Source organism: Anas acuta, chromosome 1 (genome assembly GCF_963932015.1).
Source record: "Anas acuta chromosome 1, bAnaAcu1.1, whole genome shotgun sequence".
NCBI lineage: Eukaryota > Metazoa > Chordata > Aves > Anseriformes > Anatidae > Anas > Anas acuta.
The window spans coordinates 163536788-163563570 of NC_088979.1; the positions used below are offsets into that span (position 1 = coordinate 163536788).

Genomic DNA, 26783 nt, shown 5'->3' on the forward strand with positions numbered 1-26783 from the left:
AGACAATGGCAAATGAAGTACGGTTAAAATGATGCATATCAGTAATTACCACAGTGTGGTTCCTGACAGGAATGACAATACTTCTTCTGAGGTAGAGGAAAAGGCAAAGGTAGAGATGATTGCTGTAAAAAATGTTGCATGGTACATAAAACAAACAGAGCTACAGATTTTTTGTTTGTTTTTGAACTGTTTCTCTTGGTAGGCTCAGGAGCTTCAGTTGTTTTATACCACAGTGCTTTTCAATCAATTTTCATCTGTGGATTCACTTCACATACCTTTTTTTTTTTTTCCCATGTAATTTTTTTATCTCTTATTTACTGATCTTTAGTCTACAAGAGACATGACTTTAAGGTCAGCATTAGAAGTAGCTCTTGGATGTAAGTTAAAACATACCATCTCTCTCCAAACAAACAACTCTCTAATCACAACTGGCTGGAGGAGTACTTACTGCAGAGATAACTACTTGGTGTTCTGGTCATGGCATAGAAGGTGATCTATGTTTTGATAGGAAATGATGTTTTTGGTTGCAAATAATCAGACTTCTTGGGAAAACAGGGTAGTAGTCTTTCATTTACAATAGAGACAGAGAATTCACCTCCTGGAGAACTGCTGGCTGGGCCATGCAGCGGAAAGCAGCTTTCACAGCCCCTCCAAAGGTGCTGTGCCACTGCACTTGTGATACTTCCAAGTTTATGATTGTGCTAAGGTCCAAGAGTGAAATGTCTTTTCTAAAATTTTAGATCAAAAGAGAAACACTGAAACATCAACAGGAAATAAAACATTTTTATTGAATATCTGTGTAATATGTATGTTATTTTAACGACAATTGGAAAACTCTACTGTGGGAAGTCACTACACAAAGTGAAACAAAATATAAACCACCTCATCAAAAATGAAGGTAAAATACGGCTAAAGTTGTCAGCTCGCGGGCCACGAGCGATATGGCAGGATAAAACACCCCAAACATTTCTACAAGATACAGAGAAAACCCACACAGAGAAACACTCAAGCAGGCAGTAAATATACACAAAGGCAACTAGGATCTTTCTACAGCATCAGATTCTAATACTTCACACAGCTTTGTCAGAAAGGTACATGTGGCTTCTTTGAGGATGAAAATGTCATCTTGGTCATATAGCAGGTTCAGTCTCTGAGAATCATAGTACCTTACAAACCAATTCTACGGTGACATTCAGTCTGGCAGTGTAGGAAGAGAAAGCATTAAGAATACCTTAACACAATGAATCAGTTCTGGCAGTTTGAACCTGCAGCTATCCTGAATGAACAACTGAAAGCTGAAGACCATGAAGCTGAGTATCTGCTGTTACACTGGAAAGCTGACTGTCTAGTTCTCCTCTTTGGTAGGGTTTGGTCCTCAAGATCAAGATTTTTAAGTATTCCAGCTTGATGCTTTGCATGTATGCGCCTGTTTCTATCAGAAAATGTCTCACTTGTGTTTTTTCCATGTTTCATGTAAAAAAGAAAGAAAATAGGTCCTGCTATTCTTACTTTTGGAGGTGGGGAGAGATCCAGATTTTTAGTCTCCTCCCACTTCTTTGCTGCTTCTCTTGCCCTCCACATGCACTGAAAATGTTGGAGCTTGGCTGTCACTGCACTGACCTCTCAGACTGTCACACCTCTCTCAGAAGCAGAGTCTTGAGGGAGGGTGAAGAATTTCGTTTTCAGCACACAGTTCCCTGATTACATTCTTTTTTTTTCTTTTTTTTTTCTTTTTCTTTTTTCTTTTTTTTTTTTTTTTGACAATATTTTCTTTTAGATACAATTGAGAAGAACATCACTGATTAACATCTCATGCCTCCCTCCAAAAGGTATAGCATTTCCGCATTTCTGGGGTAGTTTGCATGGCTGAAAATAATGAACTTCTCAAAGCATTATAAATATATTCACAGCTTGGAAAGATAAGCAAGAGGCCTCAAAGGACGGTACATGAGATAGAAGTGATGCCCTAACTGACTTGATGAGATGGTACAAGCTGAGATGACATGCTGGCTAGCTGTAAGATGATTATCTACAGTAAAGCGGCAGGGGGCGAGGGAGAAGGAGGTTGGAAATGTGGAATATTGCACAGGGCTTGACAAAATGCTGCGTGGTCAACCCATTCAATATAGCCTCCTTGTCCCCTGCATAGCTCTCCAGTTCTAAATTGGTCCGTAATAACTAGAACTGCTTGTGCTATGCATTCCTTCGGCAGTGCAGTAGAAGGGAATGGCAGTATTATTACAATATCACTACGGAATAAATTGATTGCTATCCACTGAGAAAACTACATTTCTAAGCACACACGGCAGTCACAGTGATACACAGAGCAGTCTTTCAAGACTCTTATGGAATGACTAATAGCTTCATAATAGTGCCATTTACTACATAATAACATTGAAAACATTTAAAAACTCCTCCTGAAACGAGCATCTAGTATACAGAAGAGGTTGCTTCAGTTTTCTAGAACTTGTTCTTTGTTTTCACTTTTTTTTTTTAAAGGACAAATTAAAACTTAAGTATAAATAGTATATAAAAGGTCACTAGCTGTTCTCTTTTGGCTTACTTTGAAGTGCATTTAGAACTATGGCTAAATTTTGTCATCTTCTGATGGGATTACAATACTGTCTGTTTACCATGAAACTATTTTGTATAATAAACTCACACGGCTGTGTCTAAAAAATATTCTGCATTCCTTCTAATCTGAGTTAGTATAATAAAATATTTTGTTACAAAGTCTAATGTGCAAACTCATTATAATGTGAAATTGTGGATGGAATTCACAGTATGCAAATTTTGTATAAAGGTGATAACGGAGAGCTACTCTTGTTTTCATAGCAGCATTTCACGACCGCTGCATCTCCCCCCTCCCTTCCCCCCCTCCCTGCACAACCTCTGCAATGTTCTTACTTTGTATGTTAGATGAAATCATTGCCTCCTATGGAACTGCTTCCTTGACTTTCAATTGAAAGCCATTTCAGTCTGTTATGTGTTTGCTTTGGAATATATACAAAAAAATGATATCCTGGCTTCTGGCTACATCTCCTTGAGGTCAGCCATGGAGCTGCTCAGATCATGCTAAGTTGCCTGTGAAAGGTCTACCGAATTGGATGTGCCCCTCCAAGATTACGCATAGCGTGTTATTAGAATGGTCCAGTTGAAAGCTCAGATTTAAGTTGTCCTTTAAGATGTCAGTGTAACACTACTAGTGCCTTACAAGTTGGAATTTTTTTTTCTGGAATGCAGACGATACAATAGTTACCCTATAATATAGTATCAGCTCTCCTATATCTCAGTCAATTTACATAATTTAAAATAGAACATCTTATTAAAAACATCTAGATATACACAGATTAGGAAACGCTTACAACATACAAATACACAAACTAGAAATAAATTCTCAGCATACTGGTGTATATATACAACTGTGTGATACAATAAATAATTTCTGTCATGCTCTATCTACACATCATATTGCTTAAAAGAAGAGTAGATCTGGGGGGGCAGTGGTGAAATGAAGCGCCATTAGAAGGCTCTCTACATTTAAAGTTGTGCAAATTAAAACAGGAATTTAAAAGTACAACTGATCTGTGTCAGGAACACATGGCTGGAAATGAAAGGACCCATATTACTGAGGTATTTACAGATACTGGCTAAAGAGCACTATGTGGGCAAATGCAGAAAGGCTTCTTCTTCTTCATAATTTAATGTAATTTAATTTAATTTACTTCTTGACTGCCAGCATGGCATCTACCTCCTCCTCGGGCTGCAAGGTGTGCCACTGTGCAATGGGCCGCCTGGGGTTGGCCAACATGTCTGACCAATGCCGCAGCTCCGCTCCAGTGCTGTTGTAGCCCACAAAGACTTTCCCGATGGCATCGTTCTTGCCAATCTTGTCATAGTCCAAAACAGTCACAACAATTTGCACTTTCTACAAGGAGACAGAGAAAGACCAGTGAGAATGACAGGAAGGGGAAGGCAGGCAGGGATGAGTTTCGGCATGGACACAAACAATTGAGACTCCATGGATGAGAAGTGGGCAAGTACATGTTCCCCCAGCCATAAGCAAATTCAAACTCTTGTCTTTGCTTCTTGTCAGCCTTCCAAATTTATTTAGGTTCATAACCTCCACATTAACTTGAAATTCACACCCTTGCATCACAGAGCTTCACATGGTTGCATTTCTCCTTTAACAGATTAGCAATGTATAGATTTTGTAGCTGTTGTTATTGAGGAATCAGGCTGCTAGAAATCTGTAGAGCTAAAAGTCTTAAGCTAAGCTAATTCAAAAGTAGCTCAATTTAACACACCATTATTGTTTAAGTAAGTAAGTTAAACTTAGCAGTTAAAATTCAGAAATGGCTTTGCCCTAAGTTATCATTTTCACTGTTGTACTATATATATATATATATATATATATATATATGTTTTTTTTTTTTTTTTTTTTTGCTTTTATACTTCTAAACAATTGTGTCCCATCTATCTAGTGTGCTAGCATGCTTTCAGGGAAATTCAAAAGATAGCCCTTACAGTTGCTATATAGATAAATACATATCTGTGTGCATGCACAATCATAAGAATGTGTATGTGCTGTGTATAGTATATATTTATATACATTATAAAAGGAGTCAGGAAATTAGGCTGTTTACTCAGGGGAGCTGGAAAGAAGGACAAGCTGCTGTGTCTGAGGGCTCTGACATAGTGGTGCTGCCAGGCACAGTAAAGTCTGGCCTACGGCTGAGCTGGTGGGTGCTGGGGTGCCACTTCTGCTGCAGGAATGGTAACCGCTGGCAAACAGGGTCAGACTGCCCACAAAATCTACGGGAGCCCATCTGTCAGAGCTCAGAGACCATTTTTTTGTTCACTTGGACTGGGCACATTGAGAGGTGTTGTTCAAGCCAGGCATTTGTGTATGCATTTGCGTGCACACGCATGCATTCCTCTCCATCAGGTCATTAATATTTGTCGAAGCAGCACAAACAACTACTCCTTCAGTGGAGTGGTGTTTTTCAACAGCATCTAAAACGTGAAACAGCCTTGGGCTGATTTTACTTAACTATAAATGCTTCTCCTCGGGGACTTTCTTTTAAAGATGTACATACAATTCTTTTCCTGACTTCTTTCCATCCCATGATAAACACACACAGCTCCTTATGCCAATGTGAGCTTTCTGAACTGGAGGAAGAAATGCACAGAAACACAATTCTTCCAGAAAAATCTTTTATTCTCAAGCATAATTTTTTTAAAATTTAAATATGAGTACAGTCTAGATTTCTTACTAGCATGATTAATTTTTTTTGTTTGTTATTGGATTTATCTTTTAAAAATAACTGATGCTTAAGCATATCTGGAAGACCAGACTCATGAGGTCTATTTTGTGGAGTCCATTCACTTACAAGATTCTGCAGTTCTCTGATCCAGAGAAAGAAATGACTCCAACAGGCACTAAAGTATTTATACAGTTGCTGATGACAAAACTGTACATCAAACTCAAGACTCTCTCTACCCAGAGCACACATGATATATGACAATATCCTGAAGCAAGTATTTCTAGATGCCAAAATGATGTTTCAGTGTTGCTGTTTGCAATATACTCACTCTAATGTTGATGGTACCTCCCCAAATGGACATTTATGTTTTAGATGCATGATACAATCACAGATATAAAAAGTAGACACGAGTATCATTTTACAGCATAAAAAAAGTTGCCTGCTGTACCTAGAAGCTTGGGAGCAAGTTACTATTGGATTTTTTTTTTGTTGTTGTTGTTAATCATAATGCAACAGTGAGCATTGTAAACAAAAGACACTTTTTTTTTTTTTTTTTTTTTTTCCTTCTGGATCTATAAAGATGCAAGAGCAGCTAGCTCAGATGGTTAACGCTGGGATGATTTTCACTTCATGGTCTCTGATTTAAACCTACAGAGAAATGTAAGCATCTCTGTGCTTTTGTACTTTATATTAAAGGAACAGCTGCACTGCAAAAAAACAACAGGTGCTAGTAGAAAGCACTACCTCTGCTAATACACATTTGGATTAGTAGTTTCCTTGGCATGATTAGGCATTCTCTGGAGTAAAAGTGCCTGTAGACTTTGCTACTTACAGATGTGGTCTGTCTCAAAAGTGGTAAAACACGTGCTTGATTTCCCTGTAACAACAGGGTTTGACTTCCCAGTGGTATTCTCATATTGTCTTTCAAGATCCCACTTTCTTACACACTTATTTCACTTAAGAGTCAAAGTCCATATTCGCTATTAAATTGTTTGGCCCATTTTAAATTACATAGATGTGCTGCTATTGAGCTACTTTCCCTCCATCAGCTCTTTGCTCTCTGATGATCACAAAACTTATATAACCATTATATTTTATGTCTCTGAAAGTCTCTTAATGACTTTTACATGACTTATCCAAAATAATTCTTACTGTACTAAGTCTGAACACCATTTAAAACGTGTTTTTCTAATGATGAAATTACTACAGTAACTATATTGAAATCATTTGTAAATATATTATTTTATAACTAATTACAAAATACATTGATATATGATCGAAGTCCATAATTACAGATTTTAAATTGAGGCTACATGTTGAAGAAAATAGCCATAATTATTCTCATATACTTATCAAAAAAGTGGCAAAATTCAACTACAACACTTTATGAAAGGTCTATGTCCACCTTACAAAACTGACAGGATCAGAAACAAAATGGCCAAGTACCCACAGAATGTAATCATGCCAACTTGGAGGCGTGTAATCATGATAACTTGGAGGTATCTATTCAGGTTTCCCAGTCCTGTCCCTATTCAGAAATCAAGACATTCCAGAGAGGCTCGATGTGATTGATCTTTTTTGCCTCTGGCTCTTCAGTGCTTGTTATGAGATTTTTCACAAGCACAATGACCAGCTTTCATTAAAATCAGCGGGAATTAGCCCCCAGTGGATTTCTCACTTTTGATTCCTAGAGTCCATAGACATCTGTACATGCTGTGGGGTATGAAGAAACTCCTGAAAGGGACAGTCATGCATCCAAGTCCCAGTGCCTCATCTTGTCTAGCTTTATTACCTTTGTCAGTACCAAGTCAATAAAAGGCAAGCACACAGCTTTTGTTGAAATGTAGGCCCTAGCTGCTGGACTTCTCTCCGGTACAACTGCTATCAGAACCCAAGATACAGATTCTTAAAACCCTTACCAGGCTTTCATCTAATCAATAGGAGGCTGCATGTCCCTATTTGCATTGCAGTTTTTCCTGAAAATGTCTGCTGGCTGTCGTCAACAATGGCATCAGTTGGTATTTAAATGGCATTGATGCCATTTAAATCCTTGTGTAGCAAGGTACATAGCTTGTACCTAGACTCATTTTAAAGCCCACAAAAGTATGTATTCCAAGACTGTTTTAATTATTGTCATTCAACCTGGGAGGCCCCTGAGAGTAGACTTTCCATATTGAGCTCCATACAGAAAAGAAGTTATTTTGCTTAACATCTGCATGGTCCCAGGTTCCCTCTGGGAGAGTGGGATGCCACCATGCAATTCTCTTCTCTTTTGAGGTTATTTAAACCACTGCGTCTTTTCCTGACAATGAACACTCTAACAAGCGAGCAAAAGAACAAAAACAGCTTAACACTAGCGGGTAAGGCTTAACAAAAATGGAGCTGGCCTGTACCAACTTATCATTATGTGGCTTACATTGCAGAGATCAGATCTGAGATCAATCTTGCCCTTTCCAAGTGATCCACCTAACAAACAGATGAACTGATGCTCTGTGGTCAATCATATACTTAGCTATTTACGAAAAATAATGAGTGTTGCACTCCGAAAACAAGCCATAGTCACAGGTGACAAGAATACTTGCTTAAGACATTGAAGATCAAGGTTCAAATTTATTTAGCGAGGGGACTGAACTCAGTGAGGTTTTCCGCACGTCTCCTGAGATGGTTAAGAAGACCATCTCTCTTGTGCAAAAATGTTAGGTAACTTGAGAAAAAGTTGAATCTCACTCTCATGAGCAAGAGATGATTTGACTTCCAGTAGCTCAAAGGTAGCTATCTGAGTCCTTGAAGAAAGATGACACTGCTGGTGTAGGCAACCTCCAGCTCAGCATGCTAGCTTCTGAGTCTCCTAGGTTTAACCACGTAAATCCTTGGGAACAGCACCCAGAGAACTACTAGAGCTCCACCGAGCTGACAAGAAACCAGATTCTGACTGATCCCTGAACCTGACTCAACCAAACTGATCCATGAGATTCTCAAATCTCTATTTTCCAAGAGATGTAGGAACCACTGAAAAAGTTCTAATTGTTTGGTGGGTAACTGGAAAAAAAAAGTGATTACAAAATGCATTTTACTAAAGAGCAATGCTACAGTGCTTTCAACAAACAGGTCCTAAAAATGCAGGGAACATAAATATGGTGAATGATATTGATGCATTGTTTGAAATAATTTGGAGGAAATTACTCTATATGCCTTTTCTTCTATCCCCATTTTTTTTTTTTTTTGCAGGCACATTCTTTTTCTATCTCCCTGTGGATTTTTTTTTTTCAAAATCCATTTCTGTTAACATAAAATGTCAGTTATCCATTTCTCACTGATGAATCAAAGCTTCATAAGTACTGTGCATTTTATCATTTCCCTCTTGAAGCAGTCACACTCATCTAATGTAGCACAGTGCTGGCACCTAGGTGCTAATGAAGGCATGCACACGTGATAATTAACACGAGTCCTGTTAAATATTTATAAGGGCTGAGAAATGAAACACAGAGAGAAGACAAAACACTGTTTGACATTACCTGAATTTGCTCAAATGGTACTTCAAAGCTGAAAGACTCATTGTAGTAGGGATTCAGAGTATTCTTTTTAATTGTGGTCTTTTTCTTCTTCAGCCTCTTACCATTCTGCATCAGATGGATTTTCACATAGGGATCTAAGTAATCAAGAGAAGAAGTAGAGGTAAGAAAGGTAGTTCAGTGCACTTTCTACAGATTTTAATCTCACAAATTCCAGAATTGATAAAAAAACAAAACAAAACAAACAAAAAAAACAAACAATTTGCAATTTAACAGCCTTCGTTTCCACTGTAGAAAAACTCCTATACAATTGTAAAGTGTTCCCAATGGAAAAGGTGCAAAATATTTATTGCGCTGTCTGCTTAACAGTACAAAGGAGGAGTAAATTCCCACCTAACTTTGTTCTGCAGTTCATTAATTGTCCTAGAAACATTTTTACTGAAACATTATTTACTAACTGCCGACACATCTTGGCAATGGGCCTTAGTGCTGTGAGGAGGGTTTCCCATGGAGCTCTGAGCATTGACGAATACAGGCAGGATATGCATGGGGCTAGGGGCTGGCTACTCCTCCCCTCACTCCCTTGTGATGTTTTGTGGGTTTTCCTGTCCTGAGCTCCCCGGGGAGCTGCACAGAGCACACGGCCAGGGCACGAGGCAGGAAGGGACTTTGCCCCACCAATACTACTTCTCTATCTTAGTGCTGCATGCAGCCAGAGTAAGGTTCAGGCCATATCAGCATAAATTATGAATCGGTTTTGCTGCTCCCTACTGAAATCCTATTGTTATCTTGTATGACTTCTGGTGGCTAAGTAACAGAAATGATTTAGTACCTATTCAGGTATTCCTCACACAAGCAAAACTCATTGAAGTTACTGCCGTGAAGTGATATCTCAGTGGTTATACTTTCAATGGAAATTTTGCCTGCTTAAAAAACCAGCGCTATCAGTCTTTAATCTGTTACAAGAGCCATTTAGAGAATGAACTAGCAGTTCTTCCATGGCAGTGTTAATTAGCAATACCTTCACTGAGCTTGTGTTTTTGTTTAAGCCTACCATAAAGCACCGTTTGAAGAGTCTCAAGCTCATCATTTTCAACAACCTGTATGGTACAGTCATCAAAATTTGGGTAGGCATCCCTTTGTCTTTAGGCAGCTGAACTGTGATGGAATTGAGGCAAGCCATCCCTCTAGTGAATTGGTAGGAGCTGTACAAAACACCCATCAACCCACAAGTCAAGTGTGGCAAATACTAAGAGAGCCTGAATGAAAGCTATCACAGGAAAGGGCTTCTTCTGAGAAAAGGATGGGGCACAGAAGAACCGCAAATGAACACTGAAATTAAATATTACCACTATGAACTAACCATACTTCAATAAAGTTCATGCTTGGAGTATCTGAGGAGGGTAATTGCATTCTGCTGTTAGAAATGTGCCTTACTGTGGAAGACTGAGGAGCTCAGGACAGTTAAGTTACTGCAGTGACTTGATCACAGTCTACAGTACCTCTGAAGGGAGTATAATTTTGATAGTGGACTCTTCAAGTCAGCTGACAAGGGTATAATAAGATCCAATGGCTGTGAGAAGAAATTATACAAATTCTAGCTTAGAAATAGAATGAGGCTTCCGATACAGCTGAAATAGCTTCTCAGTGTTTGTGGTGAACTCTCTATCACAGAGGGTTAAGATTCCTTCTCCCTCAAATGACACGAGTTCAAATACAAATTAAATCTGGGTAGTTTTATGCTCTAGGCTACATAGGGAATTGCAAGGGTTCCTTTTGACTGCACAATGTATGAATAAAGGCAGAGCAGAAATGTGAACAGCAGAAATGCTAGCAAAAAGACAACAGAATTCTTTTTTCTTTTTTTTTTTTTTTTTAATACTGGGTTCAACACCATGGCGTACCGTGTTTTGAAGGTGGAAAACTGGCCGACCTGGATTCCTTCAACATTAGCTGATTCTTGAGAGAAGCTTGTCTACCTGATTACTTTTGCTGAGGCTCTGTGCTGAGTGCACAATTGTTTTGACATGCACAAATGATGTTTTAGTTATAACTAATATATAGTAAGAAATTTCAGTAGTCAAGGAGCCAGTGGTAGCATGTTATGATATGGAAATGAGATATAATTCTATTAAAATATAATTTGAGTAACTAGGCTGGGCTGGGAGGCTAAACAGTTCAGTAGTACATTATTATTAAGGGGATTAGAAATTAAGAATTCTATTAAAATAAATGTAGTCTATGTAAGAAAATCATTTATTGACCTGTGTTTGTACACAGAAAATATACACAGATTTGATGATTATTCATATGCCTATAAGGAACTCTATAGCAATGATTTATATAGCAACACAAATACATTGCTATCTAGATAAACATTGCATATTTTGGAAAGAAACGTTTCAAGCCTAGAATTGAAGTGCAAGTGAATATTTGGGGACTACATGTACCTTCACTTTAAATGATTGCTTCTATTGAATTTAACAGATGTTCTATCTTTCTGCTGTTATTACAGCAAAAATTGACCTTGGATAACTCATGGCCACAGGAAGGCAAAGAAGATAGGTTTTGTGGTTTCTTTTTCATCTTCTAATCAGTTCCTTATGTTTGTCTGTCCAGGGATTTGAGTTAGGCTCAGACAAATGCTAGTTTTTCAATGGGAAAGATTCAAGTGGTACCAGGTTGCCCTCATAGTGCAGTGGCAGAGGTCCCAAATGGAGTACAGAAGGGTACATACCATGCATGTACATTCCATGTGATACAATAGTTTCAGGTTTTCTCTTCATAGGGTGAAATTGTCATGCCAAACCAAATAAAAATTAAAAAAGTCACCTAACTGAAACTATGTTCCTTCTTTTTTAGTTTTAGGGGTAAGTATTAAATAACTATACTCATCACAAAAACAGAGCAAATAAGAATGGTATGTCCAGCTCAAGCATGCAAAAGGGCCAGTGGAGATTTTAACTGAGTTTATCCACATTAGATTGCACATCTACTTTCTGTATCTTGAAGTATCTTGGTCTTACCTAGTTCTCTCCTCTCTTTATTCTTCTACATCTAATATCTGACTCCTCTCCAGCACTGCACTATCTTCAATTACACTCTTCTCCCATACATCACCACATTAGCCCTAAATCCATTAACTTTCCAGTTATCTATTTGTTTGTAACCTACATAGACAAACTGATACCTAAGCACAGGCTTTCCTGCAACTTCGCAAACAAACCTCTGAAAAAGACAGGTTCTGTTCCACCATGGGAGGATGACCAAAAGAAAGCAGAACCTCTGAAAAGCACCAGTCTCCAGTAATTTTTCTGAGATAAGGTTTAGTGCAAATGGAAATACCTCTCTACTTGCAACATAACCTCAGTTGAGGCACCGTTACTTGTGCTGAATAATGCTTTAATATGTAAATAGTCTCATTGAACAAGTGAGACTAGTAAGGATGACAGAACTGATATTACAGGCTAGCAGTGATAACTTGCATGCTGAGTGCATAGCATGGGCACAAAGGCAGAATTCTTTTGACCAGGTGTAAATGTCTACATCCAATCCCAATGAAAATTTAAAAAAATAAATCTCTTTATGTACTCTGGATAATTATGCCGTTCCAGAATAGATATCTGTCTTTGGTCAAATGGATTGTACCCCAAAATATTATTTCTCTCCACTGATACAGGTCAGCCTGCAAACTTTGATGTAAACAGTTATACTGCAGTTATTTCAAGTTAGGAGACATAAGCATCACTTTGTTTTTTCCTACATTTTTGTTCCTTTTGAGTAAACAAAAGTTTAGATCCACATTACATCCCCAAGACATTACATTACCAATCTACCTGAAAGAAGGGATATTGCATCCAGGGCACCACATATGTTAATAATTCATGTTAACCAATGTGTGTGATTAAATAAAATTCTGCTATTTATTCCCTCATTAATGGTCTATCCATGAGTGCTAAAAAAGCTGTAAAATTCATAACTATTTGTGCATTGTAGATTTTACACCAACATCTCAAGGGAGGCTAGTTGAACAGCTTTTAGAGCACTGGGGGACCATCTGACATACTTTGTTTTCCTGAAGTTTGTAGTAAGGTGCTAATATGTTATTTGAAGGATAAATGGAATGGTATGTCATATCAGGCAAAGACATCTTGATTCATGTGGGCTGTGATGCCCATATACACAATTAGAATCCACTTAAAATAATGACTGTTGCACCACTATTATGTTGTAGATAAGATGCTCTTAATTATTAGAGGTTTAGAAGAAGCAAACTTAGCAGTTGGAATAAAATTCTACATCAAAAAAGAAGAAAATTACAGCTAATGAGTATATCTAAGGAAAAAGTGGAATTCAGAATGCCTATCAGTGGGTTTTAAGGTGAAAAATATGTTATAGGGATCATTAGTTAATGAAAAATCATTTTCCAGTTAGGTAGCACTGAATTCAGCATACAAATTTCCACTTGTATGGATCTTCAGCAGAAAAATGTCAACAAAGTACTTAACTTGGAATGGCTTTACTACAGTGATTTATTCTGAATGCAAACATAAGGATGGTGCTGATCTTTGATAAATATTTGTAAGGCTTCTGTAATCTCACAAAAATATGAAAAGCAAGCAACTAGAAAGTTGACAAATTTGAAAAATGCTGCAGGGAAAACACTGGACTTGATTAGGTGTGCAATTACAGTCCCCAGTCTGTGTGCTGGGGAAGAGTAACTGTTTAAAGAAAAAAATCCCACACAGTTCTGTACAGCTGGATCAGAGAAAACCCTCTACAAGCCTCAAGGAAGCCTAACATCATTAATAGGAAAAAAACCTGAGCCAGAACAAACTAGTCATAGATAGAGCTGAGTAAAGTTTCATATGACAAACATTGTAAAAAGAAGATGTTCTCAAATACAATGTAGAAACTGAGGAGAAATACAGTGCCAGAATTGCCTTCAGCTTTATTTTTGCCTTGAAAATGTTCAGGATAACTGGATGCTAATTAGCACATTTTTTTCCCTATCAGAAGAAAATGCATGCCAAGCCTGTGCCAAAGCAAACATCACTGACATTTGGAGCAAAGGTGTCAGCAGATAGTGGAGTTTCCATTTCAGGAAGCAAAGCGAATTCTCAAAGAGCTTGGAAATTGATCCAATAAGTAAAGAAGATCGGATTTGGAAATGCAACCTGAGAAATGGCTCTGAACACATGGTTAGGGCAGAGGTGACATGCAGGGCGGATCATTAGTTCCATGCTAAAGAGCTGTAATCACTCTCATCTTGCAGCAGTGCAGCAGGGCGGAAAGCTGAGCAATGCCAAGCTCGTGCCTTTGACCAGAGCAAGAGGGGTGCTGGATTCAGTACTGCACCCACAACCTGTAGCTATTCTATGCAAACTCACTTGAAAGCCTTTTTTTTTTTTTTTTTTTTTCTTTTTTTTTTCCTTTCTTTTCTTTTTTATTTTTTGGCTTATGGCAACAGGCAGCAAGGAGAACAGCAATTTTATGCAGCAAGCAACTCTATTTTCTATAGCAGCTCTGCCAGGGATGAACGCTGACAAGGGGCAGCAGTATCTGTATGTATGTTTTATCCTGCCTTTGGAGAAAAGCAGCTGTGATTGCCACAGCAGTGCTACGTACAGAAAGCATCAGGGCTTCCGAGAACAGAGCAAAACAGGACAAACTTGCTTGGTAGTTCCCACAGATTTGCTGATTTTTCCCAAGGATCATGGGACTTATTCCCTCTGCGGGCCTATAAACCCTTCTCTCCCGGGAGAGGGATGATTCACACGATGCCTGTAGGTTTCAGGCCATGGATAATTTGCCTTAACTTTTTTCTTCTCCTGCTTATTCATGTATGGATGAGAGAGGATAATTAAAGTCTCTGAAATAATGAGTTTAGAGTGATATTGTGCCTCGATTGTCTAAGCCAATATTTTTCAGATGAATGGAATGCTGCAGAATGGGAAAGAAAGCTGTGGGGGTGGGGAAATATGTTATCTCAGGAAGAAACAATGTAAGGCACAATTACAAAGAAGGAGTACAAGTGCTAGGGTACTTTCTAGATTTAATAAAATATAGGGTTTATATTCATTGATGCAAGATAGTGGGTCTTCTACCTTCCTCCACAAATGTGCACATGAAAAGTGGGACAGAATTTTTAAGCAGCAGCTGACATCTCAAGGGAAATATTGAAAAATATTCTTATTAGGAGCAATTATCTTGGCATAAAATATAGGTTTTATTTATTTAATTTTTTATTTATCCACATTTCCCTGAAAACAGGAATGTTGATTTTTATTTAAAGTTTATTTGTTACTTAGCATCCAGCATCCAATCCTCAGCTAATGACACTTGGGACTTCATCATAGTTTCCATAACCCCACTGGGCTATAGATTACTTGATGTTATCAGCCAGATCTTGAGTTGTAGCCAGTAATGCACACGGGAAAAGTGGGTAGAAAATGTATTTGCTGCAGGTTCTTGTGGTGGCACCTGTGCCAGTTCTGACCCCAGCAAAACATTTTTTAAAATCAGTTTAGTAAGTGGGCTAAGGGTTCAACCAGGTGCCGGGGGTATTCTCCCAACACCACCCAGTACCATACTGGCCATGAAAAAAGTTAAGAAATTGCAACCAGCCTACAAAGAGTTGTCACAGATAGCTGTAAACAATTTAGTTAAAAAGACTCAGAATTCATGTGTTAACATTTATCTGTGCCCCATGCGTGGACAGCTCCAGATGCAGCACACTTACATGCTCAGGACCCTTTTTTGCTCCTATTATGTGTCCAGTTGGATGATTTCAGTTAAGTTTTTACATAAGCATCTTTAATAGAAGAAACTCAAAGACTAGATCATTTATAAATGAAAACATTTGCAAATACATGTTCAATAACAGTAGGTGGATTCTCAAAAGAATGATGGATTTCAATAATCCATTTACACTGGGGGAAAGGGGGTCAGTATTTGTAAGAACTAACAATAGCCCCCCACAATAACAAAAAAAGTTAAATGGTGAGTGTAGCAAAGCAGTCTCAAAATAACAACTCTTCACTGTTGTGCAGTTAAGTGAGTATCAAGTTATTGAAATGCTGAATTCAGAGAACCAAAGTGCAATGGGAGGGCGGAGGTGTTGTAAAACTGACAGCGGAGCCAGCAATTCCCTCATCTGAGAATCCCAAACTGAGGTTGCAGAACACGTAGAGCTGACAGAAGAAACAGAAACATTCACAGTGGCCTTAGGGCTATTCATCCAGCAGATGAATCTGTAATTCCACCCCTAGTGCTTCCAACTGGAATATAACAACAAATGTTACAACACCAGATGGGGAAAGTAGTATAGAACTGAAAAAAAAAAAAAGAAAAAAAAAAGCCAAAACTCTTATTTAAAAACAGTACAAATTAGTGTTTATAAGGTTATGATTAAGTTTACTGCCAGAGCAAGGGCAGCTGATCTGTCTCTCTTGCATCCAAGCAGATCATTTCAACATAGCTGCACATAGGCAAAACAAATAGTTTTAGAAAGCTCACTGTGGGTTGAATCAAGGGGAAAATGCACCTTAAGTTTTGTCTGTGTGTAAACACATAATGCCCTGGTGCAAAAGCCAAGCAACTTAACCCAACGCTTTGGAAATGTGATTATATGAAAACTTCAAGCATCAAAGCAGTAAACCGTACTCTTCTGTATTTGCACCAAAAAGGGAGCCTGACTGCTCTTGAAGCTTGAATTTAGTTATGAAATATGGCATGGCATTATAAAACTTTAATATGCTGGGGAATGGGAACAAATAACAAATAAAAAAATACACTGTAATATGTAAAATGTTATAATATGTATCATTATGTATGAAAAAATATACAGATGGAAAGAATACGCCAACAAACAAGATGAGGGAGGCGTTAGCATTAAAAAGTGGAATGTTATTAATTGGGGTTGCTGATACAGGCAGACTGTCCAGTACAGGAATTCAGACAGAAACCAAAGCAAACTGGCAATATTTCAGGCAGTGAATTCCAGCAGATTGCTGAGTCTGAATTTATGTAATGCCTTTTGATGCTATAGAGAGAAAATTAATTACATTTCTATTTGTTAAATTGGTGGTACTGAAAATAACGGAAAGAAGATAATACATAGAGGTTTAGAGAGATTCAGAGTACTGTCCTGAAGTGAACTGGGGAGGAGGATGGGGGAACACACAGTGACTGAGGAATAATGACATACAAAAGAGAGAAAGAGAGAAGCAGAAACACATAATATGGAAAACAAAACAAAAACAAGGAAAAAGACCAGGTCACGTAGGATGCTTCAGCAGAAAAAAAAGGAACAAAGCGTATAATGGTGCGTTTAGCTGGACTGTTTGTGAGTACCTGGAAGACCTGCAGTACAGGGCTGCCTCTCTAACCAGAGAGGGGTATCAAGATTTGGGGTGGGGGGACAGAAGTATAGTACCTCTCTCAGAGACACGTGCTGCCTGGTGGAATGAATCCACAAAAACAACAACAAAAAGTAAGCATGTGAGGAGCGTCAGGTGGAACGGATGGAATTTGGACATACCAGGCACCTGGGTAGGAAGCTGCTTCAACATTCCTGGAAAAGTGCTCAGGAGAGGTATTACACTTCACTTTTTCAGGTCTCCGATGTTTTACTCCTGCTGTGCCAGCTTAGTCTTTTCTGGTTTTATCTATTTTGTTTTACAGAATAAAGCAGCCGTCTTTTTCTCTCCACCCCTCTTTTGCTGATAGCCAAGAGGTCAAACTGCTAATTGCTGACTAAGGGTCTTTAGACCCCTCTGTTGGCTAAAGGAATCTGAATGCCTGTTTCCAACATCCTGAGGCTAAAAGATACAAGAAAGAGGTTCTCAGCCTGCTCTGATGAGAAGAACGTCGCATTTTGAGTGCTACTATTGATAAGTCAGTGGAGCAAAGGCTGATGCCAGGTCTCCCTTCTTTGATGTGAGTGCCTTCGCTTGCCTTGCCTGTGCAATCATCATCTTCGGGCCTCTGTCATATCAAATATCTGTCCCTGTGGGTATTTGCTGCAAATAGCTTCTTGCCTGTGCACTGGATGATGGTGTGACTATCAACATTTTAGGAGACTTGATTGAAAGAAGCCCAGGGGGATTTACAAATTTTTGTTAGTCAAGGATTTCTATTTGTCTGTAGATGTTTCTCTGTGCTTCCAGGCTTAAGTACATGGAATGACCATCTTGTGGAAGATTACTGTGCCAGACAGAGACAAGGGTGAGGAAAGACACCTGAAAATAACTGGAAAGAAGCAAAGAAAGCAATTTCTTTCATGTACTGGAAGGCTGTGCTCATAGAAAGAAAGATGTGAAAGGAATTAATGCCCATCAGGAAGAAGTAAAGATAATATCCAAACAAATATTTTGCCACACCCAAGCACTGAGATGCCCTTAGGACAGACATTGTGGAAACTGCAGTGGGGTAGGGAACAACCTTCAATTTCCATTTCCTGTCTCTGGAAACAGTTGAGACAATTTTCCCTTCACTTTTAGTGTACTTCCAGCAGACTGAAAAGAAATTTCTCTTTTGGTTACTTCCTCCCACCCCCATGAAAAAAAAAAGGCACCGTCACTAAAAACCCAAACCCAGTAGCTGTGATGCAAAACAAGTCCTAATCTCAAATTGCACAGAGGACAGATAGGAGTTCTAATATTACTGTCACTGAAGTGAGTGGCAGTATTGACTGAAAAGAATTAATCAACACTGAAATACAGAGAAACTCTATTAAAAACAAATAAAAAATGTTCTAGCTAGTTTCTTAGCTATTTATTGCAGCAAGGATTTACATTTTGTGTTATGGACTCCTCATGTCAGCATTTCCACAGAAAAGTTTCATGGCTTGACTGCACATCATCACTGTATCACTGAATTCTGGTCGTCTTTACAGTAAAAATGCTCATACAGACTGCTTGGAAGTAATCTATATCCTCTCCCACAGAGGGCTAGAAGCAGCATATTCAAAAAAAGACAAAGGCAATGATAAAGGCAGCCTCGCATAAAAAACACTGAACTATGGTATTAATTACATGTCTTTTTTTTTTTTTTATTTCAAATGCATTAAATACAGTTACAACCCCATTTTCCATATCCTGGCGGCAGTCAAAGATAATGTTATGTGAATTGGAAGAAAAAGCAGAGGATATAAAACAGGAGAGCAAAGCAGCAGTATGTATTACCTGCATGTTACAGAAAGGCTGGGAAAACCATAAGGAAACCCTCAGTTCACACAAATAAGTCATCACAAAAATGCAAAACATTATACTGAAAAAAATATATATATATGTTGAATATTGCTGATACTTCACATTTTTTTATTTTTATTTATATTTTTTAATTTGGGTAAACAGTCTTAGAGAATGTGAAAGAGATGTTTTACAAATCAGGTGATTAAACTAGAAATATTGAGAGCTAATACTCTGGGAACATTGCAGTACAGAAGGAGCAAAAAAAAATAATAAAATTCTCACAACATCTGTGACTACCAGCAAAGCAGGTTGGTATGAACTATTCACAGCTGAGAAACCAACACCAGTTATGCTTTATGAAAGCTGATATTTATTTTAAGAGGATATCAAGACTTTCCAACATTTCATTCATCAGTGTTTGTATAGAAGGGGAGCCCATGAGCATCTGGTTTTCAGTCTCAGTTTGAAATATCATTCCTAGTACTTTTTCTACCTGAGAAATTTATATTTTTATAAAGCTCAATTCTCATTTTGCTTCCGTTATTTTTTTCTGTTAGATTAGAGCTACATGCAGTCCTGCTTTTAGCCTATAAAACATCAATTTAGAAGTACTAGGAGAAAATAAATAGCTCTCTTCCCCAGCCCCCCCCCCCCCCCCTTTTTCTCAACACACTGCATGTCTTTTCAGGCTGGTTTTGGTACGTATTTTCTTATATAAACTTATAGGCTATTTTTGGCACCTAATTTAGTGTGATTCACAGGATCAAAGTATTTGCTGCTTCAACAAATACAACACCAATCTGAAATACTAAACCTAAAGCAACCCATGACACAGATATGTATTTGTGTATGTATTTGTGCCCTTATAGACACAGAAACCACATGAAACCATTCCCTCTTGTCTGCCCAGGGAAAATCCAACTGACAACAGTTTGCTTCTTGGTGGTGAGAAGGAGACTCCAGGAATACTGCAAGGCAAGAACCCAAGAATTGTGTCTACCAAGGGCATGAAAGGAGCTATTCCAGATGGTGTTTCCCAATATTGTTCTGAAGACTAACTTTGTCTTGGATGAAATTTAAACATAGGAAAAACAGATCAAAAGAAGATTTCCTTGGGAAGGGCAACATCTTCATATAAATCTCAACAACAGAAGCTATTAGGTAGGTTAAAGTGACAGGCAGTTTCAATTGAGTTCAATTATGTTACATCTGTTTAGCAAAAAATGACAACTGAGTGAAAACATATTTGCAGTATAACAAAAAGTTTTGAAAAGCCTGAAGGTCAAATTTTGAATTCAGGCCCTTGCAGAGCAAGGGCTGGGGGACTACATTCCAGTTTACTCCACCTAATGAAAAGCAATGACCTGAAACTCAAGCCAAATTTTTACTTAAACAAGAGTAACATCTGGATTATGCCCAGGGTTATGCAAGTTATGAAGTCCTTGGTAGAACAATTTACCTTTCTACAATGCCCTAGAAAAGTTACAAGAAAGTACAAGACAAGGAGGTCTCTGTGTTGCAAACACAATGCCATGGGGCATTTAAAGGCTATAGTACAAGCCATTGTCTTGTCAAGGTATACTATAATACAAGCATTCAAGGCCAACAGCATCTGCAGTACGAATGCTCTGCTGCTGACAAGAGACCAAACAACTTGACAAATGGCAATATTAGATGAAAGATGGAAGTACTTCTGAGAACATCACCAGTAACTCATGCCCCAGTGTACCCCAAGCTTCTTCAAATTCTTGCAGCCATTTAATGGCTACAAATGGATATTTGACTGACATGTTATGGTTTCACCACTTACTGTACACCACTTTAGCTTAAAAGGCAGTCAAACGCAACATAAATGATCAGAAATCCAAAGGTACATGATAGTTTTCAGCTTGAATACCTGCTACAAATTTATATAGCAGCAATCCAATTTGTTACAGAAGTGGTGGAGCAATCGGATCTTGTGCTTCACTGAGAAGCCAGATTGCATCTGTGCAATCTGTGCAGTTCACAACATTTTTGTGTGCTACTTCACTGAAACAAGATCTGGATGTAGTCTAGTCATGGGATCATGTTCTATAATCAAACAACCCAAGGATCCAAGGAGGACGTGTAAATTTCACAAACCCTTTGGCTCTTCAGAACTGAAAATAGGAATATTTGAAAAGACAAGCCGAGTGAGAGGTTATTAGATGAGGAGGAGGAAGAAGAGGATGACACAGGAGTGAAATGGATAAGTGTTATTATTTGGAATCAATAGCCTTAAACAGTAGTAAGAGACTGGTGAATGACACTGTTTCCAAGCCAAGTCAGGGCTTGTTGTCTATAATTGAGAATATAAGTAATTCCAGCAAAACTAAGCTGGAAAAACAACACTCTTTTCAGGCAATGTTAGTCAAATATAAAATAGATTTTCAAAGATATTAAGTATTTGAAATCGTAGATGGGTCCATTGGCTGCTGAAAGCTTGGATGAACGTACACTTTATTGGGTTAAAATATTGGCTGGGTGGCTGAGCCCAAAGAATTGTGAATAAAGTTAAATTCAGTTGGAGTCCAGTACTAAGTGGTGTCCCCCAGGGCTCCGGTACTGGGGCCACTTCTCTTTAATATCTTTATCAATGAGCTGGACAAGGGGATCAAGTGCTCCCTCAGTTAGTTTGCAGACAACACCAAGATAGGCATGAGTGTTGATCTGCTTGAAGGTAAGAGGGCTCTGCAGAGGGATCTGGATAGACTGGGCTGATGGGCCAAGGCCAACTGTATGAAGTTCAACAAGGCCAGGTGCTGGGTTCTGCACTTGGGGCACAACAACTCCATGTAATGCTACAGACTAGGGGAAGAGTGGCTGGAAAGCTGCCTGGTAGAAAGGGACCTGGGGGTATTAGTCAATAGCTGACTGAATATGAGTCATCAGTATGCTGATGGCTGAAGTATGAGGTGGCCGAGAAGACCAATAGCATCCTAGCTTGTACTGGAAATTATGTGCCCCCTGGTACTTGGCTTTGCTGAGGCTGCACCTCTAATACTGTGTTCAGTTCTTGGTCTCATTACAAGAAGAACAATGAGCTGCTGGACCATGCCTGAAGAAGGGCAACAAAGCTAGTGAAAGGTCTAAAGTGCAAGTCTTAGAAGGAACAGCTGAGGGAACTGAGGTTGTTTATCTTGGAGAAAAGAAGGCTCAGGGAAGACCTTATCATGCTGTACGACTACCTTAAAGGAGGCTGTAGCAAGGTGGGGATTGGGCTCTTCTATCAAGCACCAAGTGATAAGGCAAGGGGAAATGGCCTGAAGTTGCTCCAGGGAACATTTAGGTTGGATATTAAGAGACATTTCTTTACTGAAAGAGTTTTGTGGCATTGGAATAAAACCAGGGAAGTGGTTGAGTCACCATCTCTGGAGGTCTTCAAGAAATGTGTAGATGTAGAACTTAGTAGCACGGTTCAGTGGCAGACTTGTCCATACAAGGTTAAAGGTTGGACTAGATAATCTTAGAGGTCTTTTCCAATCTGAATGATTCTATGATTCCATGATTTTCAAAGGTACATAGCTCCTGTTAAAAATGGTAAGAGGATGAAGCGATCAATTCCCCTGGAGCCTATACCTTCAGGTTTCCTGTGGAAACTCCGATCGAACACTTTTCTGCACTAGTGAATACATTTGTGTGTCTGTGAATAATGAAAGCCAAGGCTGTCACTCAACAGCAATAATAAATAGTTAAAATTCCTTTTGTTTCATGCACATCCCAGTAAAGGCAATTAGCAAGCAATAATATTAAGTTTGTGGATTTCAGAAAGAAAAAATATTCTCCTGTCAGAAATGAAGATCACAAACATCAAAAAGAATGACCTAAAGACAACTGAAGTTTTAATTAAAAAAGCCAGATTTGGCAAACAATAAACTTGCCTTTCTGATACCCTCAGAGAAGAGAAATGTGGAGAGGGAGAGGGAGTACCTCCGGTTAGCTTGCCATTAGCACAAAGGAAAACAATTGCAGGGCTTACAGAGGATTTAGCTTTAACAAGTGCTTATCACAAAGTCATGTCACTGCACACTATTGTTCTGTATTTGGAATGAAATTAATTTCCAACACCACATTAACCTTTTAGAGACCCTGCTTGGTGGAGGAACTTAATCCTTTGGATTTTGGTACTTCACCAGAAAAGGCCATTTTGAGATTTTGTGTGTTTGGCACCTGAAGAACACTTTATTAAAAGGAAAAATAAATAAACAAAAAAAAAATAGAAAACTGGTTTCGTTCTATAATGAACAACAAATAAGTTGAGTGTCTAGAATCAAAGTGACAAAGAAAATAAGACAAAAGGGGAAATCCTAAGTTTTTTTGATTTCCAAAACATTTAATTCCTCTGTGCTATAATTAATCCACTGATACTGTGACAGAATGTTTTTAAGCTATGCATTAGTATAATGAAAATTTCATTGTGATGGAGTAGGTGTTTTCCCCACTTATTGAAAAAATGTTTTCTGATGTTTTCAACAAAGCCTGTTCAGCTAGGTAACACAAAACAATTTTTTGCTTTACCATGAAGTATGACAAAAGTGGTGATTTAGAGAGCAGTGAAAGCGGAAATTTTAGTGCATGTGGGGAAGCCCATTTTCTGGTCTTTATTAGTATTAGTGCAACAACTGTCGTTGTTCTTCTCGGCAGGGCTCTTTTCTCGCTGCATTCCCCAAGCTGAGAGGAGCCCTCTGGAAGTCATACAAAATCTGCTTTTGCTACCATATTAGGAATCAAACAGAGCAGCAAAAGCCCCTGGCTGAGTGGGGATAAATCAACAGGGAATGCATTTGCCTTCCAGCCAAATGAGTACAGCAAAGTGATTCAGGAAACAAAATAAATAATAATTAAAAAACAAACCCTAAGCAGTAGGACTTACAGCTTCTTTATCTGTTTGGCTTTTATCATACTTCCTACTGAAGTGTTGCGAGAAAGTAGATTTCCAGATATGAGAAAACCCTGTTCCTTACTTTTTTTTTTTTTTTTGAAATAAAATAATGTTTGAAATAAAGTGAAATAATGCTTAGATGCATATCAGTGACCAGCTTCTTCAAATGTTTTTATCATATCTTTTTTTTTTTTTTTTTTTTTTTTTTTTTTTTTTTTTGTGGAAAGGCATCACCATACTGCTGTGCAGCCAGTATAAATTGTTCTCACTTTATTGACATAAATTTCAGTATATAGCAACTGTCATTCTGGCCCTTCCACCTTGACTTCCCCTTGTCATGGCCTAGTCAATTCTTTCACTGCTCATCAGCCGTGTAGTCCATTGGAAATCTCACCTGAAGTAGAAGCTTTGCTGAGGGTTCAGCTCTTTGTGTGTACAGTCAGAATACAGGACATGCTACTGTACTTCAGTATGTGTGTATGGACTTAGTTTGAACAATCTTTAATAGAGAGGGTCTGTAAGATATCTAATCCATTACACTATTGGTGAAAGGATGTCATTCCACGAAGGTATGATTGAAATCTATAGATTTTGTATCTATTCCATATGAATGAAGTAAAGCCATGCCAGTGCATAGCCTGTAATATGTGATAAAGCTTTACTTCTATTGTAACATATTTTGGGAGTGCAAACTTGGTGTAATGAACTTTTCTATATCCATATGTCGTTTTAACCCTCAACCATTAGGCTACTGTGGCATCCCTTATCTTACACAACCAAAACGAGTAGAGAGATTTCCCCACAGAATTTAATTGAAAGGGTGGTAAAGATAGTGGCAGAAATTCTATTTTGACCATGGAAATATCTCCACTTCTTTTGAGACAAGAGGTGGTTTGTGGAAGGAGGTAGAGTAACAACAAAAAAGAAGATTGTATATGCGCCTTTCATTTGTTCAGGGGAAAGAAATCGGTAGGATTTTTTCACCCAGCATATTGCCATGGTATAAAAATAAACAATGGCTGAGGGAATGCACAAACAGGATGGCAGTCATGGATTTCTATGGCTTTTGAGACAAGAAAAAAGCGGCAGTTTCCTAATTATACACTACTCCCCCTCAAGCATACTGATTTCATTCTTATCTTTTCTCCTTTCTTGCTCAGGCTTTGTAGCTGCATGCTGTTGTCGGCTGCAAGTGTGTTGATTTTCTTAAAGCCGATCTTAACTAGTCAAATATCCACAAACTATATGAACATTAGCAAACAAAAATTGTGTATATTACAGTGAAAATTATGGCAAGATACACCTATCCACCCCCAAAAAATCCAAGGGAATGACAAACAAGATGAGAGGACACACTGGTATCTTTTACATTACTGCTCTGCCTGCCATGCTGCTGCTGGCCAACTCTTCACATGATTTTCCCTTTGCCCCATACTCAAAATTGGTAATTTATCCCTTGGGAAGATCAACTTGTGAACCAACAAGTGGTGGAAGGTCAGAAACAGACAAGGTGTCACACCGTCAAGCACTTGATCACCCTGGGGCCTGGGACAGCCCCATGGTTATAGCCTACATGCAGGCTGATTCACTGAAAAGCAATGTGGTGGCAATCCAGTAACTCAGCCTACAATGATCTTGCTGCTAGCTTGGGTTCATTTTTCTTTTTTGGCTGGAGTGAGCAAGGATGTTGCATTCTATTTTCTCAGTTGTGTTTGTGGCTTTTTTGAAAAGCTGGGGCACTAAGCGGGAATTTAAGAGGAATAGGGTATGGTGAGGCTTGAAGCCCTGTTCCTTCCCATTCTAGGTTAGGGGACTTGTATCTATACTATTAATTGAAATTAGACATAGAGGGTACACAATTTACAGGAGACCCAACTTTGCATTAAACTAATTAGATTCTCCTTTGCAAGACAGTTATAACATCATCTGCAGTAAATATTGCCCACCCACAAAGAAATATTGTTAAATTAAGAGTTAGTGTATAAGGAATAACATGATGTTGTCAGCAAAATTTGCAGATTACAAAGAAAACCAGTGAAAAGAAGTGAAAAAATATAGCTTTTATACTGCTACAATTTTCTGTCAATTAACTTCATCGAATCAACCAGAAATGAAGAAAAGAATGGATGGGATATACTCTGAGCCTTACTAGCACATGTTTGGTATCTTGATTAGATTTTCACAAAATAAAGGCTTAAAGTACCTTTAAAGCTGCAAAGTGAGCTCTGTTGTATAAATTTGCCTACAAGTTATCCACTGCACTGCACCACAGCATTTCAGATTTATTTTTCACAGCATACCTCTCACTTGAACCATGGCAAATTCCAGACAGTGCTGTAAGCAAAACCCACAGAAGCTCAGAAGCTTTTGGAAGGCTCAGTACCTTTCTGCTTCTCCTGGAATTATCAGTGCCTTTGTTTCTTAAACTTTTGAACTTTTTATAAACATGTCTTGGCATGTTAAAGTACAGTCCTTCACCCAACGCCCGACTGTGAAAATACAGTAGACTATGAAAAGATTTGACATTTATTTTAAAAATACCCATATACCACAACTTCATATGTTTTACTTTTTGTAAGTAAAGAGGTGACTTTGCCAACCATTTCTAAAGGATTAAAAAGCCTGCTGTGTCATCTCATATATCTTCGTTCAGTCTCTAATGCAACCAGAGAGCACAAAAGCTGAGAGAAAGCCTTTTATCATTTGCAGTTATTGACTGGGCCAGAATACAGTATTAGGTACCTTAGAAACTTTTAGCTAAAACTTCTTTGTTCTGAAAAATGGCTGATCTTGTAAGTGAAAGAAAGCAAGCATTCTAACCTTAAAAAGGTTGTTATTATTATCCAGAAATCTACCACATTTTAGGGAAAAATCATGAGGGGTACTATAAATAACCTATTTTCTA

General features: G+C 38.3%; 1 protein-coding gene across 6 annotated transcripts in view; it reads right to left on the reverse strand.

Annotated features, from left to right (window-relative positions):
- Positions 1-763: 763 nt before the first annotated feature.
- SYT1 (synaptotagmin 1) overlaps positions 764-26783 on the reverse strand; it is a 357603-nt gene continuing 331583 nt past the window's right edge. For all 6 annotated transcript variants that reach the window (XM_068669113.1, XM_068669116.1, XM_068669110.1 and 3 more), the window contains 2 exons: positions 8783-8916; positions 764-3928 (listed from right to left, as the gene is read on the reverse strand). In XM_068669113.1, coding sequence (XP_068525214.1) covers positions 3722-3928; positions 8783-8916 — 341 coding nt within the window. In that variant the 3' untranslated portion in view covers positions 764-3721. The remainder of the gene's footprint in view (positions 3929-8782; positions 8917-26783) is intronic.